The sequence below is a fragment of the Eucyclogobius newberryi genome, unplaced genomic scaffold (assembly GCF_026437365.1).
Source record: "Eucyclogobius newberryi isolate DKJ021-1_F unplaced genomic scaffold, fEucNew1.0.hap1 SCAF_2, whole genome shotgun sequence".
Classification (NCBI taxonomy): Eukaryota; Metazoa; Chordata; class Actinopteri; order Gobiiformes; family Gobiidae; genus Eucyclogobius; species Eucyclogobius newberryi.
In genome coordinates, this window is record NW_027315834.1 from 3,865,572 (window position 1) to 3,887,223 (window position 21,652).

Consider the following 21,652-nt stretch of genomic DNA (forward strand, 5'->3'; position numbering starts at 1 on the left):
ATCTCTCAATGCTGGGCGTGTTACTTTTCAGTGTATTTCATAAGGAACTATGCTTTTCTTTTCATGTCTGAAGCACATGAAAGAAAGGAGTGAAAAACAACCTGGAACTGAACCTCTGGAGACAATCAACTCAACTACAACTCTTCTTTCCTCTTTGACTACATTTTATTTACTTTTACTTTCAGTACTTCTTTTACGCCTGTTAACCATCTATTGCCTATGGTTCACAAGAATGGATGTATTGATCATGGAATAAACACAAAAACAAAACTTCCTCCTCAACTTCCGGTAGTTTTCCAGAATCTATTGTTGCCGGGACAACGGTTGAAACACGTATATCTTTCATAAGCAGCAACAAATGTGTAAAATAATAGTAGAAACACACTCAGTAATTCACTTCACATCCAGCCGAGCCGATAAAGAGTTTTCATTCTCCTTGGTTTTGTTTTATGGAGAATAGCACTCAGCATTTAGGTGCATTTACACCACCTGCTGTATTGGAATATTCTTCTTCTATTGGAATCTTATGGCGGTTTGCAAAACAAAAGAAAACCATGTATGTAGTTCTTTAAATTCTCTGATCAGTTCTGGTCACAAAAGTTTCTCCTTACGCGTGTTTAGATATTCCCCGGTGTCTTCACCTTTAGGACTCTTTTAGCAGCTTCAAGGACCATGTCAATTCTGCCCGACTTCTTTCTTAGACCAGCTGAGCAAATAAGGATTATTGTAAGAAAAACCAAGAGACACTTTCTCTAGTTTGATAAGGCAGAGCACAAAAATATGTCTGTTTGCTGTAACCCGACCAACCAGTCAAAAATATAGCAGACTGAAAAAAAAATATTAGCCTTTTGTCAAAATGATGCCCAATTTTTTTTTTGTCTTAAATCTCGCCGCCTCACCGACTGTTTTTTTTTTTGTGTTGAATAATTTTGGATCACTGGAACTAGCTAGAAATAATTTAAAGCCAAGAAAATAAATAAAAAGGAAACTTAACATGAACAGTCAAGCCTGACCCCTGGCGGTCACAGTCAACGATTTGGATATATTTTTTTTTGCCTTCAAAGTAAAAAAATAGAGAATTGACCTACCGACCGACCCACTTGGGTTGGGTTACAGCAAACATACAATTTATTTCGGGCATCCTGAAGTCCTCTTTTCTTCTTTCCCATTCACAGCCTCCTCACGCCACGTCTCCTCACGCCACGTCTCCTCACGCCACGTCTCCTCACGCCACGTCTCCTCACGCCACGTCTCCTCACGCCACGTCTCCTCACGCCACGTCTCCTCACGCCACGTCTCCTCACGCCACGTCTCCTCACGCCACGTCTCCTCACGCCACGTCTCCTCACGCCACGTCTCCTCACGCCACGTCTCCTCACGCCACGTCTCCTCACGCCCTCTTCACAGCTTCAAAATATGAGATTTCATTTTCTTTCCTCAGATTATCAATCTGATCTTCCAGTTTTCTTGGACAAACAGATGATCCGACTCTGTGATTCCCTTTACAATGGCAGCACGTTTGTTCTACCTCACGGAATATTCTTCAAAAATCACATTCATACTTTCCACAGCTTGCACATCTCTTTCTTCTTCTACACACCGTCGCAACATGGCCATATTCTTGGCAAGCAAAATGGAATCTTTTCCAGAAGTTCATCTCGAAATGTCAGGCAGATTGATGTCCTGCTTAGTTCCATCCACAAAACGCTTCATACGTCGTACTCCGCAAACACCATCAACATTGAGGAACTCATGTTCATTAAACGACGACGCCCTTTATCCTCGTAACTACATCCAGTTCAAAGCATCTGACAGACCAATGTTCTTTCCAAAGCCAGTGCTTTTGCCTGCAGTCTCTTTGTTTTACATTTTATTATGACCGTTCCTTTCCTTGTTCTCCTGATGAAATGTATGTCTCCCATCTCCTAGACCACAATCTTGCCAACCTCGTGTGGGTCATTAAATAACATGCAGTTATCTTGAGACCGTTACCCCCATTCTGGAGCCCAGACACCAGACTTCTTGTTTCGGCAATAAATCGCCAGGCGCGTGGGCCCAGTGGTTAGAGATACGGCTGTACGTTGAGAGGTTCCCCAGTTCAACACCAGACATGAACTCCTAGTCTTACATTTTTTCCCCTCGTCACAAACTACATATAGTAAAAGAGGACTAGAGAGGAATGCTGCCAAAACCCCTGAACTAACTTTGTTTTCGTCATCCTGGTAATTTGGTATTGAAATAAATGGAAAAATGATTTGCCTGAAAGCGCCGAAGCGCAAAAAGCCGAAAATTGCTGAAGCAGAGGAAGGAGGACCCTAACCTTGACCCTAACCTTGACCCTAACCATAACCCTAAACATAACCCGGCGCGGTCTAAAACGGCGCAGTCAAATAGCGAAGGAGTTTCAGGAGCCGCGGCACAAAATAACACGGCAGTTTCGGCCGCGGCTCTGTAGACAGTCCCTTTTATATTGCACATTTGTATATGATAAACAATATCAGCTATTAATGAAAGCCTAAATTGTGTTTCTATAGCCTAATTATGGTTAAACAAAAATAAAAACCTTTTTAATACTGACAATTCAAATAATACTAAATAATACAATAATTTAGATCTATAGGTAGATCTTTGGGCTTTGTCGAATATAGACCTAGATTATAAGAGAAAAGTGAAACACAAATAAAAACAACAAATCATTTTTCCATTTATTTCAATACCAAATTACCAGGATGGCGAAAACAATGTTAGTTCAGGGGTTTTGGCAGCATTCCCCTCTAGTCCTCTTTTACTGTATGTTGTTTGGAGACGAGGGACGAAGATTAGGAGTTCACGTCGCATGTCGATCAACGGAACCTCTAGACGCAAAGCCATGTCTCTAACCGCTGGGCCAACACGCCAGGAGACTCACCACCGAAACAGGAAGCCTGGTGTCTGGGCTCCTGAATCGGGGTATCGGTCTTGGGACGACCGTGGCTGCAGAGCCGCGGCGCGGTCAAATAGCCCAGGCAAACAGCATGTCATTAAATACTCCCTCGATCATATTAGTTTCCACCACACCAACCATAAATTCCCCTTCTCTTCTACTTGCTTCACTCAAAATCAATTTATTTTTGCTTATTTACTTTTTAGTTTCTGATCCTTTTAGGATTTTGCTCTCGTCACTGCTCGCTCCTCGGTCTAGAGAGCGGAGAAGGTTTGTACGTGGTTCAAGTCGAGCCAAAAAACACTCTTTTCCCTCCTCCGTGTGACTCATCTGGGCATCCTTCCGCGCTTCCATCGTCCCCAGAGTTTTCATTTCATTTACGTTGTTGTTTTGAGTTTGTAGCGTTAGCCGACTAGCTAACGTCACACACAAGTTAAAACGTTGTCCTAAACGTTGGATATAAGTGAATGAAACACATTCCTGTACAAATACAATGTCATTCTCCACTTACCTTCGGCTGTGTTGAGTTGGAGCCGTTGGAGTCGAACTTAAATGTCTTTTATTGAGAGAATTAGACAGAAGTCAGTAAGAGCAACAACAGCGTCTATCTTAGGTCAGAGGGCACTTCTTACGTCATCAAGCAGCGACAAGCTGCAACACAAAACAGTGGCGCCTCCTAGTGGAACACATAGTAATGAATGTAATTGACCGCCACCTTAGTCTCTTATGCTTTATTCCTCTTCCTAATTGCCTGGCTACACTCCTTGTTCCACCATGGCACACATACATTTTCTTTTGGGCCTTTCCTTTCTGGAATATATAACTGAACATGACACGCAATCATTTCACACAAACTGTCATTCCACTCATCTACTGCACCTTCATTAACCTTATCTAGGTCTTTACAACAAGCTTCTACAAATTCATCCTATTTAGCTCGACTAAACTCCGTCACATCCGGTGAGAAAATAAAACAAAATAGAAACAATCTCTGCACAGAGGAAAATATTAAATGATTATGTTTTAAATTATACATATTTTCTTTGATGAATACAAATCAGAGTAAAGCTGGTGTTGGAGGATGGTCTGATTGACACTAGTTTGAGCATTTGTTGGCTTTTGACAATATTTTTTAAAAGTCACTGAAATATATAGATGTAGTTTAGGATATTTGTGGGTTTGGAGAACAAACTGACTTCTTTCCAGAATGATTGATTTAACTGGAAATAAGTGGGCGACAGCTTTCTTTTGAAGTACAACATCTAGCAGTTTGAGAGCTCCTTTTATCACATGTGGACAACATTGAATAAATGAAGTAGACTGAATAAATCAGCAGCTGTCCACAGGGGTGATGTTTTGTCAGGGGCCCAAGTATATATATGCCCTCCACTAAAGTAAATGAACATGTGAAAGTTAATACATTAAAGCTCTTAGTTTATAAAGTATTCAAGAAATGTGTCACATCTTGTTGGGAATTTGGAGGAGCTTGTACATGAACTTAATTTTAATATCAAAGAAGATGTGACTAACTTAACTCCTGATGACGTGGACGCACAGTCAAACTTGAAAATTCATTTACATGTGTGAAAACAGAATCAGAAAACCTTTTATTGCCATTGTCAGTGAACAAAAATCACAGACTAGGAACTTGCATTGGTGAGTGAATGTTTGACAAAGCCTAAAAGTTATTGAAAAACTCTCATATTTTAGCCAACATATTTTTATTAAAAATGTACAATGAATATTCAGATAAATTAAATTGCCAAACCCGATCCTAATCATTAATTGGAACTATTTTGGATTAGTTTGGGGCGCACTCTCAGTCAACACAAATATAACTTAAACCAGCAAAATCATACTGCAACAATGTCAATGAACACACATCATTAACAGGTCATGAGGAAGTACATTAAATATGACATAAACACATTTCAAACACAGCTCTTAAGGCAAACTAAACTAAAGCATGATTTAGTTACAAGTTTAGATCACACAGTAAACGTTAAGTCAGTTTAAATGTGAAATACAGTCAGGACTTAATCCTGAGAAAGTTTCCATCCAGCAGAACAAGAGGATTTGTTACAGTGGACGATTCCACTTCTCCACAGGGGTCAGGTCCTTGGACCCATTTGGTGTCCTCTGCGTTCTTTATCAGAGGTGTTGACCCAAAGGGGGGAGGGGTGTGTGGTGAAGACAGTGTTGTTGGTCCATGGGGGATGGGGAACATTCTTCCACCCATCCAACATTTTGCTTTGTTTTCTGCAACAGTGTCTTGAATGATGAAAAGGTCATGTCTTTTAAAGGTCTCTTTGGACACATATGTCCTACAGCGGCCATTTTGTTCAGAAAGAGAATCCCTCTTTGAACAGAATTGGAAGTTTAAGGTTCAACATACCTGTCGTATACATACCAGTACATATACCTGTCCTATACAATAGTTTCTTGAAGCCCTGGCCATTCTGATGCTAATATGGTACTTAGTGATGAGGGAGCTAAAGTCAGCTAACAAAAGGGTTTGATAGCCCTTTACAGTTAGGATACAAAGGAGAGTAATCTCAAGTGAAACTGTAAACACCCTTCATTAGTAGGTACAGTCTGGTGGGCGGGGCCTACTCAGAGTAGAATAAATATCTGCATTCTCAAACTAGATTGAGAATAACTCTTGGTTGAGAGTCGAAACGTCCTGTTTTTCTAAAAAAACTTTGTCCTGATGACAAGCTCATTTATCGTAAAACATGAACATTAGAAGGTGTTTGATATGAAAACACTTGCATCTGATAAGACTAAGGCTTTTCAACTGTGTGGACTCTCATGTGCCTTATTAAGTGGCCTGACTGGGAAAATTTCTTCTCACAAACATTACAGCTGTAAGGTTTCTCTCCAGTGTGGATTCTCATGTGTGATACTAAGTTTCTTGACAGGGAAAATGCCTTTTCACAAACATCACAGCTGTAAGGTTTCTCTCCAGTGTGGACTCTCATGTGTGGTATTAAGCTGCTTGAGCGGGAAAATGCCTTCTTACAAACATCACAGCTGTAAGGTTTCTCTCCAGTGTGGATTCTCATGTGTGTTATTAGGCTGCTTGATCTTGAAAATGCCTTACCACAAAAATCACAGCTGTAAGGTTCCTCTCCAGTGTGGATTCTCATGTGTGATATTAGGCTGCTTGAGTCTGAAAATGCCTTCTCACAAAAATCACAGCAGTAAGGTTTCTCTCCAGTGTGGATTCTCATGTGTTTTATTAAGCTGCTTGACTGGGAAAATACCTTCTCACAAAAATCACAGCTGGAAGATATCTCTCCTGTGTGAATACTCATGTGTGATATTAATTGGCTTGATCTTAAAAATGCCTTCTCACAAACATCACAGCTGTAAGGTTTCTCTCCACTGTGGATTCTGGTGTGTCTTTTGAGATGAGTTGCTGTAGAAAAACTGTTTCCACATTGGGCACACTCATATGGTTTTTCTCCTGTGTGGGTTCGGTAATGTTTGGAGAGGTCGGCTGATGTTCTAAAAGGCTTTTCACACTGGTCACACTTAAAAGGTTTCTCTCCAGTGTGGACTCTCATGTGTCTCATTAAGATGCTTGACTGGGAAAAGGCCCTCTCACAGACATCACAGCTGTAAGGTTTCTCTCCAGAGTGGATTCTGGTGTGGTTCTTGAGATGACTTGCTGTAGAAAAACTGTTTCCACACTGGTCACACTTGTATGGCTTTTCTCCTGTGTGAGTTCTGTAGTGTTTCTTGAGTACAGAAGCAGACCTCAATGTCTTTCCACACTGGTCACAGGTGAACCCCATTCTTCTGATGGACTTTTAGATCTGCAATGAACACAGAAAAAGAAGATGTAAAGTAACAATAGTCTTAAATAAAGAACTTATACTTTTGTCAGTTCCTTATCACTGTTGAGAGTGGTGGTGTTAAATAAGTAATTTTCACAAGCTTCAGTGAGTTATGAAATTAACAGGACTTAACTGTTTCTATAGGAATGTGGACAGTGTAACAGGTTCTGGCTTTGGGTGAGGACGGACAGTATCAAACCAGTCCAACCCAGAGCTGTCATTTAAACATGTTTGCATTCAACATTTTGCCAAAGGATTTGGTAAAAATATGTTGCATATATCATACAGTACTTTGTATTTTAAAATCTGAGTACTTTTTTTTTTTCGCAAAATTTGCCTCTTTAACAGGACAGTGAAATGGGAATGAGACTGGGGAACGACAGCAAACAGGTGAAAGCCGGACTCGAACTCGTGAGGCCGCAGCCCGCCCCACACGGCAGGCTTTTCTCAACGCTAGGGGTTTGAGAGACTCGGCTAAAACAAAAACACATCGTTTTCTTCAAGAGACACACAACAAAAATGATTAAAAATGTTGGGGAGACAAAATATGTTTTAGTCATGGAACAAATTGGTCAGCAGGAGTCGCAATGCTCCTACACAACATTCCTGCCATTTGATCATAATAAGTGTTGTGCAACACCCATAACATAATAGTTATGAAATATCACCCATATCTTGGATCCGCTCACAAACCTGGAATGTATTTCCAGGTTTGTGAGCGGATTTTTTCTGTTTGAGATTCACCCCCTCCCTCGATAAGAGCTATCTGCCTCCCCCGCCCACCCCATGATGTAGTTTCAGCGTGGAGAAAGTGGGGGTGTAAACAGGGGCCGAGGCGAACACCGGTACGCAGTGCATGACACAGCGGCACACGGGAATGCCAAGTTATCAAAGAATGAAAGCAAATAAAGCCGGCAATGATTGGCACTCGCCACGCTGCAAGAGGAGGAGGCGCTGACACGCCCCAATTTTCCTTCTATTATTCATACTACTGAATCTGTGGCGTTATCGCGTCTTCTCCCCTTTGTTTTACATATTAAAAGGAAAAGTTTTGATGGCCCACTCCTGAAGATGAGTCTCAACAAATTTCAGGTTAATCGGGCTAACGCCCAAGGAGGAGTTCTCAGGAAACACAGGAAATGTAGTTCTAATAGAATCTGCTCCACCCAACCTTAAGTTTGAATCTGAAACACAAAAAAAAAAAGGGGGGGCAGAGTTTGTGCTATCTTTAGAGATGAAATAATTACCTGTTTGTCTTTTGGGATGTTTTCATAATTTGAGTATGTATCCTTTAACATTGAGCCAAAACAGTCTCCATCCATCCTCTTCATTGTTTTATACAAGCTTCCCCAACACTGCCATTGTTTTATTGATTTTACTGAGATGTTTCAGTCGTATGCACAGACTTTGATGGTTTGGTCATTACAGGTGGTTTCAATGTGCAGGATAATATTTGTGACAGAAACGCTAAAGAGCGTGATGATGTCCTTGAAACCTTCAGTCTTACTCATCATGTGAGTAGCCCCACCTACAGCAGAGTGGCCCCACCTACAGCAGAGTGGCCCCACCTACAGCAGAGTGGCCCCACCTACAGCAGAGGGCACTCTCTAGATCTCATAATTACAAAGGGGGAATGGAAATTATAAACTTTGAAAACGTCTCATGTTCTAATGTAAATGATTTGTTGAACTCTAGATCTCTATAAGATCCACAAACAATTCACAGTGGCACAAATCAACATCATAAATCAACATAGGACTTAAGATAAGATAAGATAATCCTTTATTGTCCACACATGGAGAAATTTCATTGTTGCAACGCAGGTAGAACAGATAACTTATAGGAAGTTTGAAAAAAACTCTCGATAGAAGATCTCTTATAAACAAAAACTCCTATAGACAAAACCTCCCATTTCCCAACAAGGGATGGAGGGGAAAAATAATAAAGATTAAATAAATACCATTGCATGTGATCACGACAGTAATTGCACATGAATATGAGTATTGCGAGTGTTCAGGACTAACAGTGTTTGTTATAAAGTCTGATAGCAGCAGGAAGGAAAGACCTGCGAAACCTCTCCTTCACACAGCGAGGGTGGATCAGTCTCTCACTGAAGCTGCTCTCCAGAGCGGGCAGAGTGTCCTGCAGGGGGTGACATTCATGGTCCAGCATAAATGTGAATCTAGCCAGGACCCTTCTGTCCCCCACCTCCAGCACCGAGTCCAGAGCACAGCCCAGGACGGAGCTGGACTTCTTGATGACTTTGTCCAGCTTCCTTCTCTCCCTCTCAGTGATGCTGCTGCTCCAGCAGGCCACACCGTACAGGAGGGCTGATGCCACCGCAGAGTCGTAGAAGGTCTTCAGGAGTGGCCCTGTCACTCCAAAAGACCTGAGTCTCCTCAGGAGGTAGAGCCGACTCTGGCTCTTCCTGTACAGTGCGTCTGTGTTGTGAGACCAGTACAGTTTGTGGTTCAGATGAACACCCAGGTACTTGTATGAGTCCACTCTCTCAATGTCCCTTCCATGGATGTTCACTGGTAAGGGGTCAGTCGGGTGGCGTCTGCGGAGGTCCACCACCAACTCCTTGGTCTTCCCCACGTTGATGAGGAGGTGGTTCCGCTGACACCAGTCCACAAAGTCCTGCGCCAGTCCCCTGTACTCCGCATCATCGTTGTCCGTGATGAGAACTTCTGCAGGACACAGCTGTCCGTGTCATGTCTGAAGTCTGCAGTGTAGAGGGTGAAGAGAAAGGGCGCGAGGACAGTGCCCTAGGGCGCCCCCACACTGCAGGTCCAAGTGTCAGAGGTTGAGGTCTTTGGCACGCGGTGTCTTGGGCACTGGTACCACCCTCAGCTTCAGGCTCATGTTGAAGACATGCTCCATAAGTCCACACAGTTCATCTGCGCAGGACTTAAGGAGCCTGGGGCTGATGCCGTCAGGTCCTGCTGCCTTCCTCACTTTAATCCTCTTCAGCTCACTCCTCACCTGTGCTGCTGTGACAGTCAGTGGATGGCAGGGGGACTTTGTGCTGGGGGGATGGGTGAGTCCAGGCGAAGTTGGGAGCCGATGGTCCGGAGCAGAGGTGTGAAGAGATATGAATGCAGGGCATTGTCTAGCTGTGGAAGAGGGAGCATGCAGCTGTGCGGGGGGAGGGGTGAGTGACCGATCAAACCTCAAGAAGTGAGCATTTAAATCATTAACCCACTGTAGATCCCCCTCTGTCTGGACAGGGGGGATTTTGAAGCCCGAGATGGTTTTCAGGCTCCTCTTTTGCTGCAGCTGCTCCTCCATCCTCCTCTTGTAGCCGGCCTCAGCCTGCCTGATCTTCCTCCTCAGCTCCTTCTGCACAGTCCTCAGCTCCTCCTTGTTCCCTGACCTGAAGTTCAGGGTTAATCCATGGCTTGTTGTTTGGAAAACACTGCACCGTCCGGGAGGGAACAGTGTTCTCAAAACAGAAGTTGATGTAGTCCGTGATGCACTCTGTGATGGTGTTGATGTCCTCCCCATGTGGGACATAAAGCTCAGTCCAGACAGTGGTGCTGAAACAGTCCCTCAGAGCCTCTTCGCTCTCAGCAGACCACATCCTCACCTCACGGGACACCACAGGCTGCCTGCACACGATGGGTTCATACACAGGCCTCAGATGTACAAGGTTGTGGTCCGAGCTGCCCAGGGGAGGGAGGGGGGGAAGAGGAATAAGCCTCTCTGGTGTTGGCAAAAAACAAGTCCAATGTTCTATTGTCTCTGGTGGGGCAGTTGACATACTGGGTGTATGTTGGTAGAACAGAAGAGGGAGAAGCGTGGTTAAAGTCACCAGAGACGAGGAAGAGAGCCTGTGGGTGCTGTGTTTGCAGCCCACAAGTGCAGGAGAGCAGTGCTTCACAAGCATATTCAGCATTGGCAGACGGGGCCACATAGACTGCGATCAAAATCACATGTGAGAACTCCCGGGGCAGATAATATGGCCTCATGCCAATAGCCAATAGTTCAATGTCTTTGTTACATAGCTGATGCTTCACTGTGCAGTGTTCGGGCTTACACCAGCTCGTGTTTACATACACAGCCAGGCCTCCACCTCTCTTCTTCCCGCATGCTGTCCCTATAAATCCTCTGGGACTGCATGAGGCTCGCTATTTCCGTCATTTTATTTTGAAGGGACCTCACATTATCCATGACTATGACGGGAACCGGCTTCCCGTTTGTCCCTCTCTTCTCCCGGAGTTGCGTCCAGCCCTTCTGCTTCTCGGTGTTTTCCTTAGGATGTCCGCCGGGATAACGTGACGATCTCCGGGTAAGACGACGGTTCTCCGCAGTTTCATGAGTTCCTCCTTTGTGTAAACGCGTACCGGGGGGGCCGGGGGGGCTCGGAGCCAGGGCACATCGCAACGACACGACGAAAACACTCAATAATCCAGCCGAACAAAGTCAAAACAAGTTGAATTGAAGCGATTCCAGTGCGTGTCCCGATCGTTCATGATACAGATGAACTTCACTTTCAGAGTAGTAAAAATATCTTAAAGGTTGAATGAACGATTTTTTTGGACCAAATCTGAGTCTCATTTCCTCGTGGCGTGGACAGTCAATTAGTCCTGCCACGTATCAATCATAAAACGCACCTACCGCTCACCTGCAGCCGCGTGCGGCTCGTCCCCAGAGAGCAGCACGTTACCTCGTGGCTAAGCGCATGGATCTATCATAATATAGTTCCCTCAGTGTACGGGACATAATTAAGACGGAGAAAGACTGTTCGAGCTTTCTCATAAGAGACAGAAATCTACGGGAGAGATGCGATGCGATCCGTCGCGCTAATAAACAAAACGCATGTGTGTGTTGTATCAGTCCGCACGGGGGAGTGCGCATGCGCACTTCCGCCTGAGTTCTCAAATCGCCGAAAACACAAAAACCCCGTGTTTACCAGAAACATGACTCGACTAGTGCAAAGCAGACCCAAGACAAGACCAGGGTTAAAACCAAGACTAACCAAACCATATCTACCAGAAAAAACATGGATAAACTATGAAGGCGGACTAAAGCAGGACTAAAGCAGGTCTAAAGCAGGTCTAAACAGGTCTAAAGCAGGACTAAAGCAGGACTAAAACAGGTCTAAAACAGGTCTAAAGCGGGACTAAAGCGGGACTAAAGCAGGTCTAAAGCAGGTCTAAAGCAGGACAAAAGCAGGACTAAAACAGGTCTAAAGCGGGACTAAAGCGGGACTAAAGCAGGTCTAAAACAAAAGTTACTTGGTTATCTCTCAATGCTGGGCGTGTTACTTTTCAGTGTATTTCATAAGGAACTATGCTTTTCTTTTCATGTCTGAAGCACATGAAAGAAAGGAGTGAAAAACAACCTGGAACTGAACCTCTGGAGACAATCAACTCAACTACTCTTCTTTCCTCTTTGACTACATTTTATTTACTTTTACTTTCAGTACTAATCCGTATTAGTACTTCTTTTACGCCTGTTAACCATCTATTGCCTATGGTTCATAAGAATGGATGTATTCATTGAAATGATCATGAAATAAACACAAAAACAAAACTTCCTCCTCAACTTCCGGTAGTTTTCCAGAGTCTATTGTTGCCGGGACAACGGTTGAAACACGTATATCTTTCATAAGCAGCAATAAATGTGTAAAATAATAGTAGATACACACTCAGTAATTCACTTCACATCCAGCCGAGCCGATAAAGAGTTTTCATTCTTCTTGGTTTTGTTTTATGGAGAATAGCACTCAGCATTTAGGTGCATTTACACCACCTGCTGTATTGGAATATTCTTCTTCTATTGGAATCTTATGGCGGTTTGCAAAACAAAAGAAAACCATGTATGTAGTTCTTTAAATTCTCTGATCAGTTCTGGTCACAAAAGTTTCTCCTTACGCGTGTTTAGATATTCCCCGGTGTCTTCACCTTTAGGACTCTTTTAGTAGCTTCAAGGACCATGTCAATTCTGCCCGACTTCTTTCTTAGACCAGCTGAGCAAATAAGGATTATTGTAAGAAAAACCAAGAGACACTTTCTCTAGTTTGATAAGGCAGAGCACAAAAATATGTCTGTTTGCTGTAACCCGACCAACCAGTCAAAAATATAGCAGACTGAAAAAAAAATATTAGCCTTTTGTCAAAATGATGCCCAATTTTTTTTTTGTCTTAAATCTCGCCGCCTCACCGACTGTTTTTTTTTTTGTGTTGAATAATTTTGGATCACTGGAACTCGCTAGAAATAATTCAAAGCCAAAAAATTAAATAAAAAGGAAACTTAACATGAACAGTCAAGCCTGACCCCTGGCGGTCACAGTCAGAATCCAAAAATGGCGACGATTTGGATATTTTTTTTTTGCCTTCAAAGTAAAAAAATAGAGAATTTACCTACCGACCGACCCACTTGGGTCGGGTTACAGCAAACATACAATTTATTTCGGGCAGCTTGAAGTCCTCTTTTCTTCTTTCCCATTCACAGCCTCCTCACGCCACGTCTCCTCACGCCACGTCTCCTCACGCCACGTCTCCTCACGCCACGTCTCCTCACGCCACGTCTCCTCACGCCACGTCTCCTCACGCCACGTCTCCTCACGCCACGTCTCCTCACGCCCTCTTCACAGCTTCAAAATATGAGATTTCATTTTCTTTCCTCAGATTATCAATCTGATCTTCCAGTTTTCTTGGACAAACAGATGATCCGACTCTGTGATTCCCTTTACAATGGCAGCACGTTTGTTCTACCTCACGGAATATTCTTCAAAAATCACATTCATACTTTCCACAGCTTGCACATCTTTTTCTTCTTCTACACACCGTCGCAACATGGCCATATTCTTGGCAAGCAAAATGGAATCTTTTCCAGAAGTTCATCTCGAAATGTCGGGCAGATTGATGTCCTGCTTAGTTCCATCCACAAAACGCTTCATACGTCGTACTCCGCAAACACCATCAACATTGAGGAACTCATGTTCATTAAACGACGACGCCCTTTATCCTCGTAACTACATCCAGTTCAAAGCATCTGACGGACCAATGTTCTTTCCAAAGCCAGTGCTTTTGCCTGCAGTCTCTTTGTTTTACATTTTATTATGACCGTTCCTTTCCTTGTTCTCCTGATGAAATGTATGTCTCCCATCTCCTAGACCACAATCTTGCCAACCTTGTGTGGGTCATTTAATAACATGCAGTTATCTTGAGACCGTTACCCCCATTCTGGAGCCCAGACACCAGACTTCGTGTTTCGGCAATAAATCGCCAGGCGCGTTGGCCCAGCGGTTAGAGATACAGCTGTACGTTGAGAGGTTCCCCAGTTCAACACCAGACATGAACTCCTAGTCTTACATTTTTTCCCCTCGTCACAAACTACATATAGTAAAAGAGGACTAGAGAGGAATGCTGCCAAAACCCCTGAACTAACTTTGTTTTCGTCATCCTGGTAATTTGCTATTGAAATAAATGGAAAAATTATTTGCCTGAAAGCGCCGAAGCGTGCGGCGTAAAAAGCCGAAAATTGCTGAAGCAGAGGAAGGAGGAGGGAGAAAGTTCTGAGAAAGTTTCTTTCTCCTTTATATATTGGCCGTGCAGAGCCGCAGTGCGGTCAAATGGCCTAGCAGTTTTAGGAACCGCGGCACTGCCATATAGCCTCATGGCTAACCTTGACCCTAACCTTAACCCGGCGCGGTCTAAAACGGCGCAGTCAAATAGCGAAGGAGTTTCAGGAGCCGCGGCACAAAATAACACGGCAGTTTCGGCCGCGGCTCTGTAGACAGTCCCTTTTATATTGCACATTTGTATATGATAAACAATATCAGCTATTAATGAAAGCCTAAATTGTGTTTCTATAGCCTAATTATGGTTAAACAAAAATAAAAACCTTTTTAATACTGACAATTCAAATAATACTAAATTATACAATAATTTAGATCTATAGGTAGATCTTTGGGCTTTGTCAAATATAGACCTAGATTATATGAGAAAAGTGAAACACAAAAACAACAAATAATTTTTCCCATTTATTTCAATACCAAATTACCAGGATGGCGAAAACAATGTTAGTTCAGGGGTTTTGGCAGCATTCCCCTCTAGTCCTCTTTTACTGTATGTTGTTTGGAGACGAGGGACGAAGATTAGGAGTTCACGTCGCATGTCGATCAACGGAACCTCTAGACGCAAAGCCATGTCTCTAACCGCTGGGCCAACACGCCAGGAGACTCACCACCGAAACAGGAAGCCTGGTGTCTGGGCTCCTGAATCGGGGTATCGGTCTTGGGACGACCGTGGCTGCAGAGCCGCGGCGCGGTCAAATAGCCCAGGCAAACAGCATGTCATTAAATACTCCCTCGATCATATTAGTTTCCACCACACCAACCATAAATTCCCCTTCTCTTCTACTTGCTTCACTCAAAATCAATTTATTTTTGCTTATTTACTTTTTAGTTTCTGATCCTTTTAGGATTTTGCTCTCGTCACTGCTCGCTCCTCGGTCTAGAGAGCGGAGAAGGTTTGTACGTGGTTCAAGTCGAGCCAAAAAACACTCTTTTCCCTCCTCCGTGTGACTCATCTGGGCATCCTTCCGCGCTTCCATCGTCCCCAGAGTTTTCATTTCATTTACGTTGTTGTTTTGAGTTTGTAGCGTTAGCCGACTAGCTAACGTCACACACAAGTTAAAACGTTGTCCTAAACGTTGGATATAAGTGAATGAAACACATTCCTGTACAAATACAATGTCATTCTCCACTTACCTTCGGCTGTGTTGAGTTGGAGCCGTTGGAGTCGAACTTAAATGTCTTTTATTGAGAGAATTAGACAGAAGTCAGTAAGAGCAACAACAGCGTCTATCTTAGGTCAGAGGGCACTTCTTACGTCATCAAGCAGCGACAAGCTGCAACACAAAACAGTGGCGCCTCCTAGTGGAACACATAGTAATGAATGTAATTGACCGCCACCTTAGTCTCTTATGCTTTATTCCTCTTCCTAATTGCCTGGCTACACTCCTTGTTCCACCATGGCACACATACATTTTCTTTTGGGCCTTTCCTTTCTGGAATATATAACTGAACATGACACGCAATCATCTAGCACAAACTGTCATTCCACTCATCTACTGCACCTTCATTAACCTTATCTAGGTCTTTACAACAAGCTTCTGCAAATCCATCCTATTTAGCTCGACTAAACTCCGTCACATCCGGTGAGAAAATAAAACAAAATAGAAACAATCTCTGCACAGAGGAAAATATTAAATGATTATGTTTTAAATTATACATATTTTCTTTGATGAATACAAATCAGAGTAAAGCTGGTGTTGGAGGATGGTCTGATTGACACTAGTTTGAGCATTTGTTGGCTTTTGACAATATTTTTTAAAAGTCACTGAAATATATAGATGTAGTTTAGGATATTTGTGGGTTTGGAGAACAAACTGACTTCTTTCCAGAATGATCGATTCAACTGGAAATAAGTGGGCGACAGCTTTCTTTTGAAGTACAACATCTAGCAGTTTGAGAGCTCCTTTTATCACATGTGGACAACATTGAATAAATGAAGTAGACTGAATAAATCAGCAGCTGTCCACAGGGGTGAAGTTTTGTCAGGGGCCCAAGTATATATATGCCCTCCACTAAAGTAAATGAACATGTGAAAGTTAATACATTAAAGCTCTTAGTTTATAAAGTATTCAAGAAATGTGTCACATCTTGTTGGGAATTTGGAGGAGCTTGTACATGAACTTAATTTTAATATCAAAGAAGATGTGACTAACTTAACTCCTGATGACGTGGACGCACAGTCAAACTTGAAAATCCATTTACATGTGTGAAAACAGAATCAGAAAATCTTTAATTGCCATTGTCAGTGAACAAAAATCACAGACTAGGAACTTGCATTGGTGAGTGAATGTTTGACAAAGGCTAAAAGTTATTGAAAAACTCTCATATTTTAGCCAACACATTTTTATTAAAAATGTACAATGAATATTCAGATAAATTAAATTGCCAAACCCGATCCTAATCATTAATTGGAAATATTTTGGATTAGTTTGGGGCGCACTCTCAGTCAACACAAATATAACTTAAACCAGCAAAATCATACTGCAACAATGTCAATGAACACACATCATTAACAGGTCATGAGGAAGTACATTAAATATGACAAACACATTTCAAACACAGCTCTTAAGGCAAACTAAACTAAAGCATGATTTAGTTACAAGTTTAGATCACACAGTAAACGTTAAGTCAGTTTAAATGTGAAATACAGTCATTAAGGACTTAATCCTGAGAAAGTTTCCATCCAGCAGAACAAGAGGATTTGTTACAGTGGACGATTCCACTTCTCCACAGGGGTCAGGTCCTTGGACCCATTTGGTGTCCTCTGTGTTCTTTATCAGAGGTGTTGACCCAAAGGGGGGGAGGGGGGTGTGGTGAAGACAGTGTTGTTGGTCCATGGGGGATGGGGAACATTCTTCCACCCATCCAACATTTTGCTTTGCTTTCTGCAACAGTGTCTTGAATGATGAAAAGGTCATGTCTTTTAAAGGGTCTCTTTGGACACATATGTCCTACAGCGGCCATTTTGTTCAGAAAAAGAATCCCTCTTTGAACAGAAATGGAAGTTTAAGGTTCAACATACCCTTCGTACACAATAGTTTCTTGAAGTTTCTGTCGATCTCACGCTCCATCCTTCCCTCACTCGTGAACAAGACCCCGAGATACTTGAACTCCTCCACTTGGGGCAAGGACACCCCACCCACCTGAAGAGGGCAAGCCACCTTTTTCCGGTCGAGAATCATGGCCTCGAATTTGGAGGTGTTGATTCTCATCCCAGCCGCTTCACACTCGGCTGCAAACCGTCCCAGTGCATGTTGCAGGTCCGGGTTTGATGGAGCCATCAGGACAACATCGTCTGCAAACAGCAGAGATGAGATCCTGTGGTCCCCAAACCGGACACAACTCCGACCCCTGACTGCGCCTAGAAATGCTGTCCATAAAACTTTGAACAGAAGCGGTGACAAAGGGCAGCCCTGGCGGAGTCCAACATGCAGTGGGAACAGGTCTGACTTACTGCCGGCAATGCGAACACAGCTCCTGCTCCGGTCATACAGGGACCGGACAGCCCTGAGCTCTTCCTTCATATCAAATAAAATATAAAAGTACTTTAAATTGTTTTACATGCTAATAAAGAGGTTTAAAAAAACAAATTTATCTTATTCTTATGACGCAGCGATGCCGCGCGCGCTAGTGGGCCCCTCAAATTGCCTAACTTTGAAAATCTATTTCTCAGCCTGTTATTGTAAAACATGAACATTAGCAGGTGTTTGATGTGAAAACACATACATCTGATAAGACTAAGGCTTTTCAACAGTGTGGATTCTCCTGTGTCTTCTTAAGGTGCTTGACAGGGAAAATGCCTTCTCACAAACATGACAGCTGTAAGGTTTCTCTCCAGTGTGGACTCTCATGTGTGATTTTAAGCTGCTTGAGCGGGAAAATGCCTTCTTACAAACATCACAGCTGTAAGGTTTCTCTCCAGTGTGGATTCTCATATGTGATATTAAGTGGCTTGATCTTGAAAATGCCTTTCCACAAAAATCACAGCAGTAAGGTTCCTCTCCAGTGTGGATTCTCATGTGTGATATTAGGCTGCTTGATCTCGAAAATGCCTTCTCACAAACATCACAGCTGTAAGGTTCCTCTCCAGTGTGGATTCTCATGTGTGATATTAAGCTGCTTGAGCGGGAAAATACCTTCTCACAAACATCACAGCTGGAAGATATCTCTCCAGTGTGGACACTCATGTGCGCTATTAAGCTGCTTGATCTTAAAAATGCCTTCTCACAAACATCACAACTGTAGGGTTTCTCTCCACTGTGGATTCCGGTGTGTCTTTTGAGATGAGTTGCTGTAGAAAAAGTGTTTCCACACTGGTCACACTTGTATGGTCTCTCTCCAGTGTGGATTCTGGTGTGGTTCTTGAGATGAGCTGCTGTAGAAAACCTGTTTCCACACTGGTCACACTCATATGGTTTTTCTCCTGTGTGGGTTCGGTAATGTTTGGAGAGGTCAGTTGATGTTCTAAAAGGCTTTTCACACTGGTCACACTTAAAAGGTTTCTCTCCAGTGTGGACTCTCATGTGTCTTATTAAGAGGCTTGACTGGGAAAATGCCTTCTCACAGACATCACAGCTGTAAGGTTTCTCTCCAGAGTGGATTCTGGTGTGGATCTTGAGATGACTTCCTGTAGAAAAACTGTTTCCACACTGGTCACACTTGTAAGGCTTTTCTCCTGTGTGAGTTCTGTAGTGTTTCTTGAGTACAGAAGCAGACCTCAATGTCTTTCCACACTGGTCACAGGTAAACCCCATTCTTCTGATGGACTTTTAGATCTGCCATGAACACAGAAAAAGAAGACGTAAAGTAATAATAGTGTTAAATAAAGAACTTGTCAGTTCCTCATCACTGTTGACACTGAGTCATTTTCACAAGCTTCAGTGAGTTATGAAATGAACAGGACTTTACTGTTTCTATAAGAATGTGAACAGTGTAACAAGCTCTGGCTTTGGGTGAGGACGGACAGTATCAAACCAGTCTGACCCAGAGCTGTCATTTAAACATGTTTACATTACATTTTGGCAAAGGACTTGGTAAAAATATGATGCAACATCAATGAACATGCAGTTCATCATACAGTACTTTGTATTTTACAATCCGAGTACTTTTTTTTGCAAAATATTTGCCTCTTTGACAGGACAGTGCAGCGTGAAATGGGAATGAGACTGGGGAACGACAGCAAACAGGCCGGACTCGAACTCATGAGGCCGCAGCCCGCCCCACACGGCAAGGTTCTCTCAACGCTAGGGGTTTGAGAGACTCGGCTAAAACAAAAGCACATCGGTTTCTTCTTCAAGAGACACACAACAAAAATTATTAAAAATGTTGGGGAGACAAAATATGTTTTAGTCATGGAACAAATTGGTCAGCAGGAGTCGCAATGCTCCTACACAACATTCCTGGGAATGTAAGTGGTTCTAAAAATGGTAGTTTGGGTCACTTCACGGAAAGGGCAACAGTTCACACCTGAAATAACTTCATAAACATGTCATGTGACAGGCAAGTGACTAATGTCTGAACAAGCAAACAGAAACATTCAGCAAAAACATTTAGGACCTTTAAATATCCCATATCATGCCATTTGATCATAATAAGTGTTGTGCAACACCCATAACATAAGTTATGAAATATCACCCATATCTTGGATCCGCTCACAAACCTGGAAATACAAACTGTTTGAGATTCACCCCCTCCCTCGATAAGAGCTATCTGCCTCCCCAGCCCACCCCATGATGTAGTTTCAGCGTGGAGAAAGTGGGGGTGTAAACAGGGGCCGAGGCAAACACCGGTACACAGTGCATGACACAGCGGCACACGGGAATGCCAAGTTATCAAAGAATAACAGCAAATAAAGCCGGCAATGATTGGCACTCGCCACGCTGCAAGAGGAGGAGGCGCTGACACGCCCCAATTTTCCTTCTATTATTCATACTACTACTGTGGCGTTATCGCGTCTTCTCTCCTTTGTTTTACATATTAAAAAGGGAAAGGTTTTGATGGCCCACTCCTGAAGATGAGTCTCAACAAATTTCAGGTTAATCGGGCTAACGCCCAAGGAGGAGTTCTTAGAAGTATAAAGTGTCAGCATGTTCACATTTCAGAGATTTGGGCGATTTTCCCATTGGAATAACATGGGAGGTTTCTGTAATAGCTAAGGCTATGCCGTAACAAATATGACATGGGTTCCATTGACTTTTTTGATCAGGATACTAAAAATGGAATCTTATGTCACTCTGCAGGCTGCGAAATAGACGGGGGCCCGGGGCCCGCAAGCAGTTGAATCTCCGGCGGGCCCGCGGTTTGAAAAAGGAGGGGGCCCCCCGTGCCCCTCCTCAAAAAAAATCAAGATTTAACTAGTAATTTGGCCATATTTGGGGCATTTTCATCGCTTAAGTTTTGTTTTGACAGACATGCCCACTTCGCACGTCTTCTCGCTTCTCATTGGCCGAGCGGTCTCCGTGACGTAGTATGAATGAAAGCGGGCATTTGATTGGCCGTTGCGTTCGTGTTGTGTTCACGTGTCCTCGGAAATGCCCGGTCTAATTTTGCGGCAAAAGTGAAGACTGAATTGCGGACAGACAGAGTAAAGTTGTTTACAATAAAAACTCGATGTGGAAGTGTCTTGAAGGGGGAAAACCCCCACCACCCAAAAAACAAAAAGTCACTGAAGAACAGAAGAAAAAGAAAAAAAATGATTATGAGAAGATTGAAAGGGACAGACAATACATGGAGTCGTGGGACACACCTTTCCCATGGCATCACTATGACAAGGAGGCTGGATTGTTATATTGCACGGTGTGTTTGGCATTTCCTCAGAAGGGATTCAACAAGGCACAGGTATTTATTTGTCAAGCTTTGGTATTTAACAGAACTCTTACAAGCTACTATTTTAAACAATACTGATACTTGATTTGTTCCCCGACAAGAAGATTATGATTCAGAATATTTATTAAATGTAATCCAAATGTGTACATTTAAAAAAATACTTTGTAAACATTAAATAATGTGATTCAGATCTTATAATTATACTACTCTTATAATTGAAATAACCATTTCAATTTCATTTAACCTTCAGACCGCAGGATTTGGCGTCAAGTGTAATGGATGCAAAAGTATAAAAAGGGATGCGCTCAACAAGCACCAGGACTCAATCATGGACAAGAAGGCGTGCCTCGAAAAAGCTGCCAAGGATGCCAAGCCTGGCACATCTGTAGCTGCCAAGATGATACAGCAACTTAACAGGAAGCAGTTGGAAAAGCTGTCCATCCAGTTCAGGTCTTGCCACGCATTGGCGCAGAAT

The 21,652-nt window shown here is 43.0% G+C and overlaps 2 protein-coding genes across 2 annotated transcripts in view; both read right to left on the bottom strand.

Moving 5' to 3' along the window:
- The window catches only part of LOC140366860 (uncharacterized), a 195,683-nt gene that overhangs the window by 48,272 nt on the left and 125,759 nt on the right, over positions 1 to 21,652 (bottom strand). The window lies entirely within an intron of this gene.
- LOC140367128 (uncharacterized) overlaps positions 5,019 to 21,652 on the bottom strand; it is a 142,407-nt gene continuing 125,773 nt past the window's right edge. Inside the window, exons 1-2 of the mRNA XM_072453470.1 lie at positions 18,178 to 19,123; positions 5,019 to 6,718 (exon numbers count right to left, since the gene is read on the bottom strand). Coding sequence (XP_072309571.1) covers positions 5,707 to 6,718; positions 18,178 to 19,106 — 1,941 coding nt within the window. The 5' untranslated portion in view covers positions 19,107 to 19,123 and the 3' untranslated portion in view covers positions 5,019 to 5,706. Of the gene's footprint in view, positions 6,719 to 18,177 lie in introns of the transcript that reaches the window.